This window comes from Grammomys surdaster, unplaced genomic scaffold (genome assembly GCF_004785775.1).
Source record: "Grammomys surdaster isolate TR1022 unplaced genomic scaffold, NIH_TR_1.0 126546, whole genome shotgun sequence".
In the NCBI taxonomy this organism is placed as follows: domain Eukaryota; kingdom Metazoa; phylum Chordata; class Mammalia; order Rodentia; family Muridae; genus Grammomys; species Grammomys surdaster.
The window spans coordinates 8,632,472-8,647,659 of NW_021621338.1; the positions used below are offsets into that span (position 1 = coordinate 8,632,472).

General features: G+C 38.4%; 1 protein-coding gene across 2 annotated transcripts; it reads right to left on the bottom strand.

Annotated features, from left to right (window-relative positions):
* Nucleotides 1–1,924: 1,924 nt before the first annotated feature.
* Nucleotides 1,925–7,494, bottom strand: Scg2 (secretogranin II). Of its 2 annotated transcripts, XM_028760735.1 has the most exons (3): nt 7,426–7,494; nt 3,605–4,571; nt 1,925–3,484 (listed from the first exon to the last, which is right to left on the bottom strand). In XM_028760735.1, exons 2-3 carry the CDS (start codon nt 4,555–4,557, stop codon nt 2,698–2,700), a joined length of 1,740 nt encoding a protein of 579 aa, XP_028616568.1. In that variant the 5' UTR covers nt 4,558–4,571; nt 7,426–7,494; the 3' UTR covers nt 1,925–2,697. The 2 variants fall into 2 exon arrangements, with proteins under 2 accessions (XP_028616568.1, XP_028616567.1); XM_028760734.1 differs by having other exon boundaries at nt 2,698–4,571.
* Nucleotides 7,495–15,188: the final 7,694 nt, after the last annotated feature.

Genomic DNA, 15,188 nt, shown 5'->3' on the forward strand with positions numbered 1-15,188 from the left:
ATTGCTCTAATTCCAATTAATTTATCATGTGCATCCTTGAACGGTACTTGGAGCCTCATTTCCTATGCTAAAGAGCAACATAGCCAAGTATTCACGAAAAAAAGTGAATCAGAAATAAGTAACTCTGGTGAGTCAATAGTTGAGGATATGATGGTGCTGTGGAAGGCCAGAGATGTTCGCTGGCTGAGGTCTGGGGGAGGTCAGGCGAAGAATATGTAATCTAAATTAAGTATCGCCCAAAATGCCAATCTTGATGTCTGCAACACCTCCATAAGAGATTCATGAAACATCAAGCCTAATTGAGGCTTTAAGAGAAATGCAGCATGGTGTAGCAGAACTACACCACCATCCCCTTGCCCTGTTCATCCATCCTGGAGCCTGACTGGCTAGGCCTGTTGGCTTGTTCTCACTGTCCAACATCTTCATAGATTGTTTAAACATTATAGTGAGGGAAAAAATCTACTAAGTCAAATGAGGATGTCACATTCATGTTTCTGCTTAGGGCTTGTATTAAAATAGCCAGGATCCAAGAAGTAACTTAATACACAATTTATAATATTGGAGAGTGTATACTGTGCAGGCGGTGTCTGTGGCATATAGAATAATCTGCCATTTTAGACCATACAGATAATCCTGAATCTCTCAGCATTTGAACTTGAATTTGAGTCAGTCTCAGTTTGCTCCTGAATGTCTCTTGGCATCTGACTCCAAACACAACAAATCAGCAGAACAGCACAGGGTCTGTGCGTGAGGGTTATGGTTAGTGATGGGTTAAAGCTCCATTCTATCACTCATAAACGTTCCTTCTGACTAAGGAACTTTTCATCCTAAACATATAGGAGAATATAGATCACAGGTTAAATGATCTATACTGAAAAGTCACTTCTCAGGTTCCTTCTCCAGATGCCAGCACTTCATGAAACTGAGTGATAATTAGACCAATAAATAAATAAAAGAATCTAGCAAAAGAAAAAAGAAAAAGAGAAAAGGAAACTATGTATTTAGTGAGACACACATATGTACACACATACATGCATATACAAACATACATACGTACACACAGACATGCCCTACACATGCATATATGCTATACTTTGGAAGTGATATGTACTAAACTTTCATGAGCCTTTCACCATTCTGTGTCCCATCCTTCAGCCAAAAATACTTTCAGTCAGGCAGAGTAAGGGAGTGGCTAAAAGTACAGATCTTTGCAACTAGTATTCTAGTTCATTCATTCTGGATGGCTTTTAGAGTATCTATTCATTCATTCTGGATTACTAAAAGTATTTAGTAATACTTTTAGAGTATTACTAAAATTTTCTGATTTTTGTTTTTTCAGATACAAAGTAAGATATTAAAATTCATCCTTAATGATGAGGTAATATGAACCAAATGAGCTAATGTACATAAAGTATCTCATATAGTGTTTGACATATAACTATTATTGACTATGTGTTTATAGGCACTATTGTTTTATTGCCCACCTGGCTGTTGTGTTGTTTTGGCCTTTATTGTTATAATGGCACCGACACCTCACCATGCTGATGCCATGCTCTGTGGTGACGTTCATTGTAACAGATGTGTGCCATGGCACCAAAGCAGGAGGTAGAGTATACGGTCCAGTTGGTTCTCACCTTGCCCGTGATAGTTCACTCATTCTGCAATAAGCATTTTCTTTGGAGAATTCATGTGGCTTGAATTCATGCAGCTTGCCTCCAAATATGTAGTCATTTCTGATTGCCATACACCCAGCAACTAATTTTCTTTCCTCCTTCCCTCCCTCTCTCCTTTTCTTCTTCCCTTCCCCCAACTCTATCTTACTCCCTCCCTCCATCCTTCCTTCGTTCCCTCCCTTTCTCCCTCCCTATCTTTGTTCTTTCCTTCTCTCCTGTCCTGTTCCTCCCTCCCTTCTTCTCTTCCCCCGTTTCTTTCATTTTGATATTGTGATGAGTGTGGAAAGTTTAATGTCTTCTATTAATATAAAGTGTAAAAATTATACCCAAAGTCTTGTTTTGTTAATGAGGTATGTGGAAAACATGAAGAGACATAAGGCTGTTGGAGAATGCTTACAGCATCCTGTAAGCAGAAAATATGATCACATATGAGATTCATTTCTTACCTGGATTGCCTGTGGTCAGTAATGATTTTCTCCTCTGGCTCCATGCTGCTTGATTCATGCCACTTGTTTCTGGTTTCCAGAATAAAAAGTCCAAAGGTATCCAGAAATAACATTTATTAATCAACAATAAAGCACACAATAGAAAAGGCCTTATAAGTAAAACTATATATTTATAATGCTTTATTGGTTTTGGTCCAGAACTCCACAAAACACTACAGACAGTAACAAAATAATTCAATAAATGTTAAAAACTTCCAAGATAATTATAAGATGCTCTTTATCATATATGAGCATTGTCAATACCATGACCATTAGATACATTAGTCAACACTATCATAGATATCTTTCTTGAATAAAGAACATATGTTTTTAAATCTGGGAATCATAACATTTACACAAATCCATACATAACATAACAGCTCAGAATAAGTGAAGCAGACCCCCAAAATGATCTGGAGTCATCTGCCTGTACATCACTTAAAGATATTACACTGTTAACAGGATAGAGATCAACACACTTAAGAGAAATGTAGGGGGTTCACTTGGGGGAAAGAAGGGAGATTGGGCATTAAAGCTGTTTACATGTTTTCCATGGCCCTCTTGGCAAGATGCTCCCTTCCCTGCTCTGCCTGTTCTTGATTGAGGTACTCCAGCACTTTCAGGAGCATATCTTCATCCAGGTACTGCCTGCTTGGAGTGTCCTCATTCTTCAGGGATCCTACAGGGATCCTTTTGCTCACCTTGGCCAGTTTCTCCATTTCCTGGGAGCTTCCTTGACCGAGATGCTCCTTGATGGCCTGTTCGAGCTGCTCTTCTTCTTGGATGTCATCTTCTGAGGAGCCTGGGCTGGGCACTCTCTTCAGCTGGTTGGTATTCATAAGCTCAGGGTACTTAACTAGCATCCTGGCTAAGTATTCTCCCAATTCCTGGTCCTTATCATTCAGATTTTCATAGGGTGCTTGTCTGCTTTCAACATCTGGAATCCAGGCTACTTTGGGAATCTGGTTGGCTCTAGATTTCCCAGGACCATAAGGAAGCCTCAGCAGAGCCTTGTCTCGGCTATATTGGTTGGGAAAATATGGGGACTTCTGATTTGCTACATTCTCCATCCCTAAAACATTTAAAATGTCCTCAACACTGAGCCCCTCAGGCAAGGCCTCTATCATACCACGACCAGGTGCCTTGGGATACCCACTCTTGGAGAGCATCTTACTTTGAAACATGTCTGGACGGTCTATGTCAGCCTCTGGGATGTCATCTAGGTCAACAGCAAGCTCCAGATCCTGCTCTGGCTCCACCAACCCATTTGGCTTCTCTCCAGCTTTGAGCATCTCAATTAAGTCTTCAGGGGGTATCTGCAAATTCCTAGAGATTTCAATCAGCTGATAAATAGACTGAGAATCAAAGGGCTTCTCAAGAAGCCTGGCTGCCCTGTCCCCATTTTGCCCATTCTGTGACCTCCCACTGCCCACAGCATTCACTAACCTTCTCAAGTAGGTGATGACTTTGGCGGCATCCTCTGAGAGTTGGTCTTTACTCTCTTTCCGGTTATCTTCATCAGGGAGCCCCAACTGCCCTGAACGTTTCATCTCTTCGTTGATTTGTTCGTTTTTTTCTGTGTTCTCTTTGCTGTCTCTCACCTCTTCCTGGGTTTGAGTCTCTATTTTCTCCTCTATGGGGCTCCAGTCTTCTCCTCCCACCACATCTTCATAGGCAATGTTGTTGGTCTTGTACACGTCATCTTCATCATCCGTGTAGAGCTTTTGTTCGTCATCAACCCTCTCACGCTTCTGGTTGTTTGGCCCTGTCAGTTTCCCAAGCTCTTGGAACACAGACTCCAGGGTAGCAAGACTTTGAGGTGTGTATTGTTCTTCGACTATTTCATTTGTGCGTTTGAAGGGGTTTTCTCTGGAATTCTCTTCATACATGAGAGGGAACCGCATGTGCTTGAGTTTCCTTTCAGGCCACTGTTGAGTCTCATAGTCATCAGGCGTATCCACGGGAAAGTTCTTCTCCAGATTCAAGGCATAGGGCTTGTTTTCTTTGGGGGCAGATGGCGGCTCGTTTTCAGCCTGCCTCAGAGCCTCGAGTATTATCCGCATCCACTCGTCTTCACTCAGTATATCCCTTGAGCTCTCTGCCAAGTGACTTTCTTCTCCGTTTTCTTTGAGTTGAAGAGGAACAGAGATGCCTTGGTAGGGATTGTAGTCTGGGCTGCTTTCTTCTCTGTGAGCTTGCTGCCTGAGCTTTTCTATGTACTCCAAAGCCCTGATCATTTCTGGACTAGGAAACTTTTGGACATTCTCCAATCTGAGGTCTGGTTCTCTCTGAAGCAGCTGGTTTCGCTGGAAGGAAGCTGCTTCGGCTCCAGAGACGAGGAAAATTAAGTGGATAAGAAGCAGAACTGCTCCGAATCGATAAGCCTTAGCCTCAGCCATGTCTTAAGGATTTCCTGAAAACATAGAAAATATGAATTATCACAAATGATACAACCTGGAAGACACAATGGGAAGAAAAGAAAAACACAAGCCACAATGGAGAATGGAAAAGAAATAGTTTAATATTACACCTAGGAAAACTATTTAAAGTTGATGAATATTTCCTGTATGATCATCATATACTAACCATAGGAATCTACAGGAAAACCATTACTCATTTGTATCAAGCTTGTCTGACATTCTCTTGAAGAAAACATTGACAGGAAGCTTTTCAAATTTTGTGTCTTTCATTTACTCTTTTCAACAAAAAGACTTTCTAAAGCATTGTAATTTCTTCAAATGGCATTCTATTAAAATCTATCTGAAAATAATTTCTTGTGACACATGTACATATACATATAATTATCCCATAAGATTGTGTCAAAATAATAGCCCTTTTGATGTATACTCTGGGTTAGACATCCAATTTTGTTGTAGAAATGCGACAGCTATATAAGATGATGCATTGTAACATATTAGTGTCAGTAACACTGAATACCTTGTGCATGGGTACTGGTCAACTCACTGAATGATAAATCCAGCAGGTAGCTACTAATCCCCAGAACCTGAGTCCTCCCTGGTCTCAGTTAGTATACTAAATCAAGGAAGCTTTTTGTGGAAGCCTGAAAAATTAATAACCTACACTTTTAAATTTTTCAATGTGCCTATCATCAAATAATTGTATTATGGCTGACTTACAAAATGCAATTACGGTTATATTTTTCATCTTTCCTCTAGTGTATAGTAAATAAACAGATGCTACAGAGAGAACATAAGTTTAGTTAACTAGTCTATTTCTAAGCTTTTGAGTGCTCAGATTCAGTTTGTCTTATGTCTCTGTCTATTTTTGTAAGGACCTGTGAAATCTTAAATGACTCACACACACTGTTAGAAAAATCTGAAAATAACTACTATGTAACTCCCAATTTAGATAAACACAGACGATGTGTTGTATTCTTCCTACTTAAAAAAAAGAAAAGAAAAGAAAAAACCAATTCATTCATTTTTCTCTCCAATATTTTTAAAATCTCACAGATGTATTAGTAAGAGGAATCATTTGGATGTTTCCTGTTGGCATTGCTGAAAGTTGGAGAAGCTATTTCAATCCTTGCAAATTCTTTTGTAAACAAATGCATTAAATAAATTTATAAGTTTATTCATGCCTTCAATGAATCCTGGTTTGTGACAAATAAGCAAAGTTATGTGAAAATAATTTCCTGTTAGATTAAACATCAAGGTATTGCTTAACAGATCTTGTTGATAATGAATGATATAATTTTTATAGCTGTCAATAGGTTGTAGGGACAGAAACTTCCTTTGCATAGATACATAGGCTGATTAAAATTACCACCAAGTAGGTTATTTAAGCATACACAGAATGTTTTCAAAATAAACAAATGCTTACTTCTAGAAACTGTATTAATTATCCTATGAGTGATATAATGAAGTTTAAATAAAGGTTCTACGTATATAATATATATTTCATATTACTTCAGGATTGATTTAGCTTTGTGAATCAGGTTTCACCACTGTCATGTCAAATGTTATCTTGAAAACCATATTGCATTTGCTTTAAGATCATTATCTTGACATATTAACAAATCTTAACATATGGATTACATGATTATCTGTGAAGCCACTACTTTGAAGGGAGGTTTTTCTGTAGAATTAGAGAAAGAATGCTCTTTGCAGTTTGAACCACAGCCTAGCAGGCATGCCCATCTCGTCACTGACTCTGGTTTACTTTGGATGACACTGTTATTGCTTCCAACACTCTAAGGACTTCATTTCCCCAGGAGCTTCCCTTGCAAGCAGTGAAAATGGCTTTAATAGTTCTAACATCTTACACAGTGTCTGATTTAAATCTTAATTTTATGAAGTCTAAGTGGTAGGAACATTGTGTCTCCTCGGACAGCTATTACTGACTCCCCGTACAGTAAAAACGTCTTTCTTATGAAATCAGATGGAACATTGACACTGAACCATAAACACATGTGAATACATCTGATTTAAACAATCCACCTAGTTAGGATAAACAGAAATAAATTTGTTTCAGTCAATCTCTTCAGCAAGTAACACATCAGCTTTTCCAACCAACGCATAAAAATTACAATCATAGTCTATACCCATCTATATATTTTCTTCCTTGGATTCAAAGTTATCATTTCTCTGTAATTCATAGTAACATAAACCTTTCCTCCAAAGTAATAGTTCACCTTTGAAAAGGGAAAAATATCAATGTTCAAAATTATTCTAAGCTGCTTTCTAAGGACTAAAATTAGCACATAATAACATAAGCCCTTCTGGAATATACTAGTTCATAAAATAATTAATAATTAATTTAGAGTTCCCATAAGGTAAATATCAAAGAAAAAACAAATTAATTTTTTTGCCCCTGTGACTCATGATTAATGACATTTGAATCCTTGTAAACTGACTGTTAAGATTATTAAGCATATAAATTATATTCTTGGTTCTATATCTGACTCTTGGGAGAAAAACAACACAGGAAAAGAATCAAAACATAAGGTTTGGTTAACTTTACATTAATCAGCATGTTGACATTAAAATTCTCAACTTTTCTCCTCTCCTTGCATACTGTTTTTCTGAATAGCATTATAGTTAATGCATGTTCTCTGACAAGTCCTGTAAATGACAGAATCCCTCATTTAGGCACACATGTAGAGTATCCATGCCTGAAAAGCAGCAGGTTGTCCGGTTATTCTATCAATATAAGCTTGTCAACGGTTTTTCTCCTCTCATCTGGAAAAACAGTGAGGGACACGCAATTGAGAACTTTCCAGTAAATAGAAGAGAAAGCAGTCTTACCTCTGTCTTATGTTGTGTGGAAGGCTCCAAGCATGCTCCTCTGCTGCTGAGTGAGGGCTCGGGCCGTTTCAGCACCGGACAGCTCCTCGGCTTATAGAGAGCCTGGGCGCCTGACTCCGCATTCCACGCTGACGTCACCGGCTCAGCCTCAAACCCCAGCGCAGTCGAGCTTTTTCAAAGAATCCGAGAGAAAACAATCACTTTAGATATTTTTTTAAAGCGTTGCATGCTTACGCCACCTGTCTTATGTAGAAAAAACTACAGCTTTCTTTTTTTTTTCTTCTCTTTTTATCAGAATCTCTGAGGCTCGAAATAAAATGTTCAGCACAAATTCACTTAGAAAGAAAGAAATCTGTCAGATAGACATGACTAATTGGAAGGACATCTCATCTGCGTTTTCACGCCTTGTTTAGAAGGGTTTCTTGCGATTGCTATCATGTCGTAAGAATTTTACAGATAATAACTATCTTTTTATTTGTGCCCATAAAGAAATGCGTTCTCATTTCCTGGTGCAGCCACAATTGAACAGAACATTGCAAATATGAAAGATCGTATTTCATGTCATGACTCTAGGCAGAACTGTTTTAAACCTCTGGTTTGTTTGAGCAAAAAAGGTGATATGCTTATTTTTATATGAGAATCAACTCAAATAGTTTTAGCACAGTGCTCAAAACGCATGTTCATAGACACTCAAGTTGTTCATACTTCTATAGGAGTCCGTTCAAATCTTCATCAATATCTGGTGTTGCAAGGGATAGCTAAGAAACTGTGTGCTCGAAAAAACATGCTGCCTACCAGGAAGGGGGCAGGGTTACTATTATGAGAGAGAGAGAGAGAGAGAGAGAGAGAGAGAGAGAGAGAGAGAGAGATTTTGTATGCATAAAACCCTCTTGCTATCAATAGAACTACAGAAATACACAAATACTTTTAGGTTTTGGTTGAATAAGTTGAGGTGAATGACTTCAATGGATGAGACTCATCCATGGAACAATGTAGGAGTTAACTCACTGCTTCTTGGATTTATAATTCATAACCATGGCTGTGCTTTGCCATGGAACCTGATTAGGTACTTTAATAATTTATATAGGTCTAAATTTTTAACTTTATTATATTAAAGATGTGACTTCTCTAACCCTGTATATATTGAAATATATATTTGAAAAGGTGAAAGAATCTTGTTGTATGAGGTCCTCTAAAAGTCTTTGCTGAGTGAACAATCACATTCCAATTTTATCTACCCACCAACTGAGTTATAATGCTTATGAAGTGCCAGATATTTTGTGGACTACTGGGAACAGAAAAATGTATATAGCTTTCTGGATTTAAGAAGGCTTTAGTCAATGGGAAGGAAAGGTAGATTATTTTAATATACATTGGAAACCACTAAAGAGAAGGCTATTCAGAAGGCTTTGAAAGTTTTGTGGCTTACTAGTTGATTTTCTGTAGTAATTGAATATAATGAGGTAAGACCTCCAACTAATAGGCCCTAAGCTGATCTCTTATTAGGTTTGTAAGACTTCCTACTATACAAAACACTGTTGAATTGTTCAAAACTTATGAATATGAAATAAATACTAAAAGACTTAAAAACTTATGAAGTTAAAAATCTCATAGAAGGTAGTCCTCACTGATCCCTATTTTCTCTGGGAAAGAAACGTAATTTTCCTCAGTGATGAGAGACCATCACACATGGATTCACATGGAACTCACTGGTACGTTCTGGGGCTACACACCTGATGTACTGTTGTATATTCATGCTTCACAATGAGTTTGTAGATCACGGTCAAGTACTAGGTTGAAAAGACTTGAGTATACAAGGCTTGCTTATCAAGGCAACATTTGAGCAACATGAGCTCATTCATTTGGATTTTAGCTTTATACACATATGATATTCTCAAAGACTAACAAAGATGGTCTGGGTTTCACTTAATTTTTTAAATTTATTTGTTTGTTTGTTGCTTATTTATTTTACATCCCACTCCTTTCACTTAATTTTCTGCTTAGCAGTTCTATATGATTAGTTGAACTTACCAGTATCAACACAGCTCTAGAAATTCCACATGGTTAATTACTCTTAAATAGTGAGGAGATTCAGCATAGGTCTAAAGCACCATCCAAAGATCACTCTTATCTGGGTTAATTCACTCATATGCTGCTTAACTTATTAGGCAAAGACCAAAATCCATAGTATTTTGAAAGTCCTAAAACCAGTGTCTTACCTACAAATGTCTTTAATAATCAAAAGGACAGGTTTAGTGGAGATGGCTCAGTAAAATACTTGCTACCCAAGTATGAGGACCTGAATTCAATCTGTTGCACCCATGGATGAGCCAGGTACATAGCATATTACTTCTACCCCTCCCGCCAGCACTGGGAAGGCAGAGACAGATTCCTGTGACTTGCTGGAGGAATCCCAGGATGATTTTGCTAAACCATCAAGCTCCAAATTCAGTGAAAAGAAATAGGAGGAGAAAGAGAAAGAGGAGGAAGAGCAAGAGGAGGAGCAGGAGCATGAAAAGAAGGAGAAGAAATTGCAGTAGCAGTGATAGAGCTCAATTGAGGAAGAAACCAAATGTGAATCTCTGACCTCCACACCCATGCATACATACACAACCACAAGAACATACATATGAGTGTACATAAAAGTAATCCACAATTTATGCAGAACTCTGTCCAAGTGTTCAAGCAGTAAGATGCCAGGTGTTGGTCACTGAGATAGCCTACTAGCTCCACCAGGGTTAGGATGTAGGAAGAGCAATGAGCCATTGGTAGGTAACTGAGCTCCCCTACTTTATGATGCTAATGATAGATCCCTGTTTTTACAGTGATTCATTATGTCTTACGCATCATACTTTGAGCCTAGTTTAATATTCCTAAAATCTATTCTACAAAGTAAGAAACTGTGGTTCATAAATAAATAAATGGACCATGATTTCCCAGCTCACAACTGGTAAAGAAAAATAGTAAGATTTAAACCTAGATCTTTCCATCAATGTGTCCGATGAAGATTGTGATTCAGGCACAACCTAGGTGATGTCAGCATAGGAATGAGTAAGGCATTAAAGACACAAGATTAAGATGTAGTTACTTAGAGAAAAATTGTCAAGGACTAGGTAGTCCATGACACTGTTGAGGTGACAGGGCTTAGACTGCTGTCCAGAGTAGTAGAAAGGCAAAGCAATAATTAACATCAGATTATCTCTTCGATATGGTGAAATATACTATCTTCTAAACAACCAGGCTCTTGCAAATTTTGGAAAACACTATTCACCAGCCTGGTGTCTTTTTAACAATTTCTCTCGTGTGATACATTCTTCTTCTAAATTGTGAGATTTTTGCCAGTCCTTATTGCTTCTAAATGGAGATATTCCCTAAGAGAAATTTCTTTAGGGAAGGAGCTAAAACGCAATGATATGCTGAAAAGCAACCTTTTTATGGATGTGAAATATTTGAGCATGTGCAAAGCACTAAAAATAACCTAGACATCTCTTACATCACTGAGCCTGAGAGAAGACCTTTCTAAACATTTCTTACAAAAAGAAATTTAATTTTCAGTTCAGTCTAAGTTCCCAACTCTCATAGCCTCCGAGAAATGAATCTTCGTATCATGAACATTTCAACATAATTATGCACTATGTAAGATAATGGTTTTTACTAAATTAGCTTACAGCCTCACCATGGTGCCACTAAGTTCAAGCTAATCATTCACCATTTAGGTAATTAGGATAAACTAATTTATTTCTACCGTCAGAATCTCTTTACGTTTTGGTCACTTTATTGTGATCCTGAATTTGATATTCATGTAGACTGAGATTTTGATTTTCCTAATATTTTACTAGCAAACCCCTGCCTCAGCAACATTTTTGACACAAAGCCATTCTCTCTTCCACTTCATTTCATTTCTCATTTCAGTTCAGTTTACATGAAACCAATTAAGATTCAGGAAGTCAGTGTGTCTTGTAACTCCTCTTTTTCTCCTGTTCTTCCCTGTTCAACATCCTTCCTCCGCCATCTGTCTTTTAAAAGAGATGCCTCTAGTCCTTGAGCTCCATCTCCGATACCCACGAATCCAGCTCTTCTACATTTTCCAGACTATGACTGGGCAAGGAGGGCTGAGCCTCCCAGTCCTCACCTGTCACTCATTGCTTATTCCCACCCCTCTGACTCCTTCTAACTTCTGGGTTCCTCCAACTTTCTGACCACTAGTGTGCTCCTTGTCTCCTGCAGGCTTTGCTTCCAGAGTTTGCCTGAACTTCTTTTAGGAACTGCTTATTATTTTAAGCAAATGTTCCGGTCATAAGATAGAGTCTTTTAAGATTTGCGATGGGGCTGCAGAGATGGCGCAGCAGTTAAAAGTATATACTACTCTTGAAGGAGACCCAAGTTTGTTTCTTAATACCCACATCAGAAGGTTCACAGGTGCCTATAACTCCAACTTCAGAGGATCTGCCACCCTCTTCCAGCTTCTGTGGGCTTATAAGCTCATGCACACATACCCACAGAGAGACACATACACATAATTAAAGATAAATTTTTAAAATATGGTGCATTAAAGTATTTTCTATTTCCCTTGAAAAAATAGAAACATGATATGTTTTTATTTAATTGCTATATAGCAATACCCCAGATAAAATCCAACTGCTGCTGGGAAGTATGATCTCTGTCCACTCTATACCCCTGTACCTATCACAGAGCCTTGAATATAAACGCTGTCCAAAAACACATTGTGTTTAGTTGAAGTCAGGTTTTTCTCCTTTCTTCTTCCAAAGCTTTAAAAATTTCCTCTTGGAAGTGTTTAATGTTTTCAAAGTGTCTTTATGCAAATGAACTGTCTTTATTCATCTAGGCTGCAAGTAATGCTAGTAAATCAAATGTAGACTTTTTTTTTTTTTTGCTTAAAAAGGGAATTTTCCTTCACTAGAGAAACTATGTTCTTCTAAACTCTCTCTTAGTTGGCAAAATGTTTTTCTAGTAGTTGAGTTAGAAACTGAACATAGGAGTAAAATGGATCCTTCCTTAGCAATACTCTTTGTAAGTCTGGTACTTTTTCATCAATTTCCCTCCTTATCGGTGGGCCTAGATAAGATAAGACAGCATCATCTCCAGCTTCCTCTGCCTCTTGACTGTTTTTCTTTGTACAGTAGGAATCTGTTGTAAGACATTGTATTTGTCTAGTTGAGTATTCAAATGTGTCTTTCTCATAAACCATCAATGACAACTTTGAAAGACAAACAAAGCTAGGCTTTCCTCTCCACTGACTTTGGATTCTGGAGCCATCTGGTGCTTGGAGGAGACTCAAGTACCATTCTCTTGGTCTGATACCATGAATATTTGGGCATCTGCTCAGTCCATGGATTTTGGGAAGGACGTGTGTGCCCTGGAAGTTAATTATTCTGCTTAAAACCACACAGAATGTCTCAACCTTTCAGAATCTTCTGGTATAACTGTTTTTGTGAACCAATATTTTCATCATGCACATGCAATATGTCAATAGAGATATTTTCCACTTGAAAAAAAAACTCACCTACCTACACTCTCCTACCCCTTTTTTCAATCAGCAGTACAGAGGGACAGAAGAGTGTTCAAGATTGAAGTACAGCATCTTGGGAATTAAGTTCAGCATTCTATGTCCAGGACTCCCATAGATTGTCCAGATGACTTTTCCCAGTTCACTCAATCTTTGCTGGGAGTGTGGATGCTTCCTCCCTTGGAAAAAATGACTACAGCACTTCTAGATGGTGGAGAATGAATCAGGGTTCCTGGACCCAAAGCTTTCTCCCACAAAAGCCACTGTGGGTAATCGTAGATACCCCCCGCCCTTTTTGCCTCTGCATATTCTCCTAATATACAGGTGCTTTGTAAATAACCATTATGTATTGCTAGAAAACGATTTTTTAAAAAGTCTATTCATCTCCAACACGAACCCAATTGGTTTTCAAGTATTCTCAATCTACTATTGGTTGTCCCTACTGTAACAGGACCTATGAATGAGAGGGCCAACAGTATCACAATGGGCGGTAATCTAATACCTCTAAGTGCTTCAAATACCAAGTATAGACAGATTGCTAAGTACTGAGTAGTAATTTCCCACCACCAAGGAGTTTAGTTCTGAACTTAAAGGCTATATCCAACAAGTTTCAGCACTGTTTTCTGAGACCAGACTCACATACCTCCCCTAATAGCTTGCTTTCCCTAAGTGAAATAGTTCTATTAAATTCTCTTCATGAGTCACAGTGCTGGGTCCTAACCCAGAGGTACAATCATGGGTTTAATCTTATATAAGACTAAAATTACATCCCACTGTCAATGAACATCCATCCTCTCAGTCTCTGTGCTTCAGGAGTACTCACTGCCTGATTTTGTTTAGCCAACCATGTGTTCCAAAGGAAACTCATTCCTCAAGAGAACCTGTCCTTGACTAAGGCAGTTGTGCTGGCTAGTTTTATACTAAATTGACACAAGCTAAAGTCATCTGAGAGGAGGGAACCTCAATTAAGAAAATGCCTCCTAAGATTCAGCTGTAAGCAAGCCTGTGGGCATTTTCTTAATTAATGATTGATGAAGGAGGCCTAGACCATTGTAGGTAGGAAAACCTCTGGATTGATGGGTTTGGGTTCTTTAAGAAAGCAGACTAAGGGAACCAGAAGGAGCAAACCAGTAAGCAGCACCCCCTCCATGGCCTGTGCATCAGCTCCTACTTCCAGGTTCCTGCCCTGTTTAAGTTCCTGTCCTGACTTTCTTCAATGATGAACAATGAGGGAAACATGGGCAAATAAACCTCTTCTTACCCACATTGCTCTCACCATGGTGTCTCATCACAGCAACAGTAACCCTGACTGAGACACCAGTTATCTCCAGAATCTTCTTTCATGGAATCACTTCTGGCTCAGAGCAAGTATGTATTATACTTAGAGTCTTACGGTTTGTTTGGCTACTGTCCTCCCAGTTGGCTTTAGTATCTCTTAGATCAGAAAGTCATGGAACTTGTTTTGTTTCTCCCACATTGTACACAAGATCTATTCGAACTCATGCTTTAAAATAATAACATCTACAAGTAAGCACATTAGTGGCTCAGTCTCTTACCGTCTCCAGGCCCTGACTAATTAAAATGGCTGACCCTCAGTTACACCCATGAGATCACTATCTCCCAGCTCATTCCTGTACTCCTTCCACTCTGTCAACTCTCTGACACAAGCCATAACCCTCACCTTTTGCTGATTCTTCCCAGTTGCAGTTTCTGATCTATTCTTTTCTATGTCCTTATATTTAGCTAGTCAACATTTCCTTCCCTGCCTCCTCAGTGCGTCTCACTTATGCATGTCTTTTTACTCCAGGAAATTGTATGTTGACACCTTAAGAGAGGTAATTTCTACTTCTAACATGAATCAGGACTTAAGCACTATTGACTGAATGATTTGAAATGCTCAATAATAAAAAACGATCAATACTATAGTTTATACCAGTTGACTATTAAGTACAAGAAAGAGAGTCTGTTCCTAAATACATCATAGCAAATTACATTTCAGATTTTTCCATCTCGAGTCTCTCCTGCTTTTCTGGCATTTACTGAGATAATGTCTCATGACTCAAAGTCTTCCACTGTTTTTGTTGTTTTTTTTTTTTTTGAGTGTTGGGATTGTGTTTATTTGTTTTTGCTTCCCAGTGTCTTCTGGTTCTGCTCACCCTGAATTTTCAGTTCTGGTTCTTTATCCTTTCTCTCTCTCTCTCTCTCTCTCTCTCTCTCTCTCTCTCTCTCTCTCTCT

Bases quoted from the DNA above. Each gene is read 5' to 3' on its own strand.
- Scg2 (XM_028760734.1), bottom strand. From the start codon at position 4,557: ATGGCTGAGGCTAAGGCTTATCGATTCGGAGCAGTTCTGCTTCTTATC.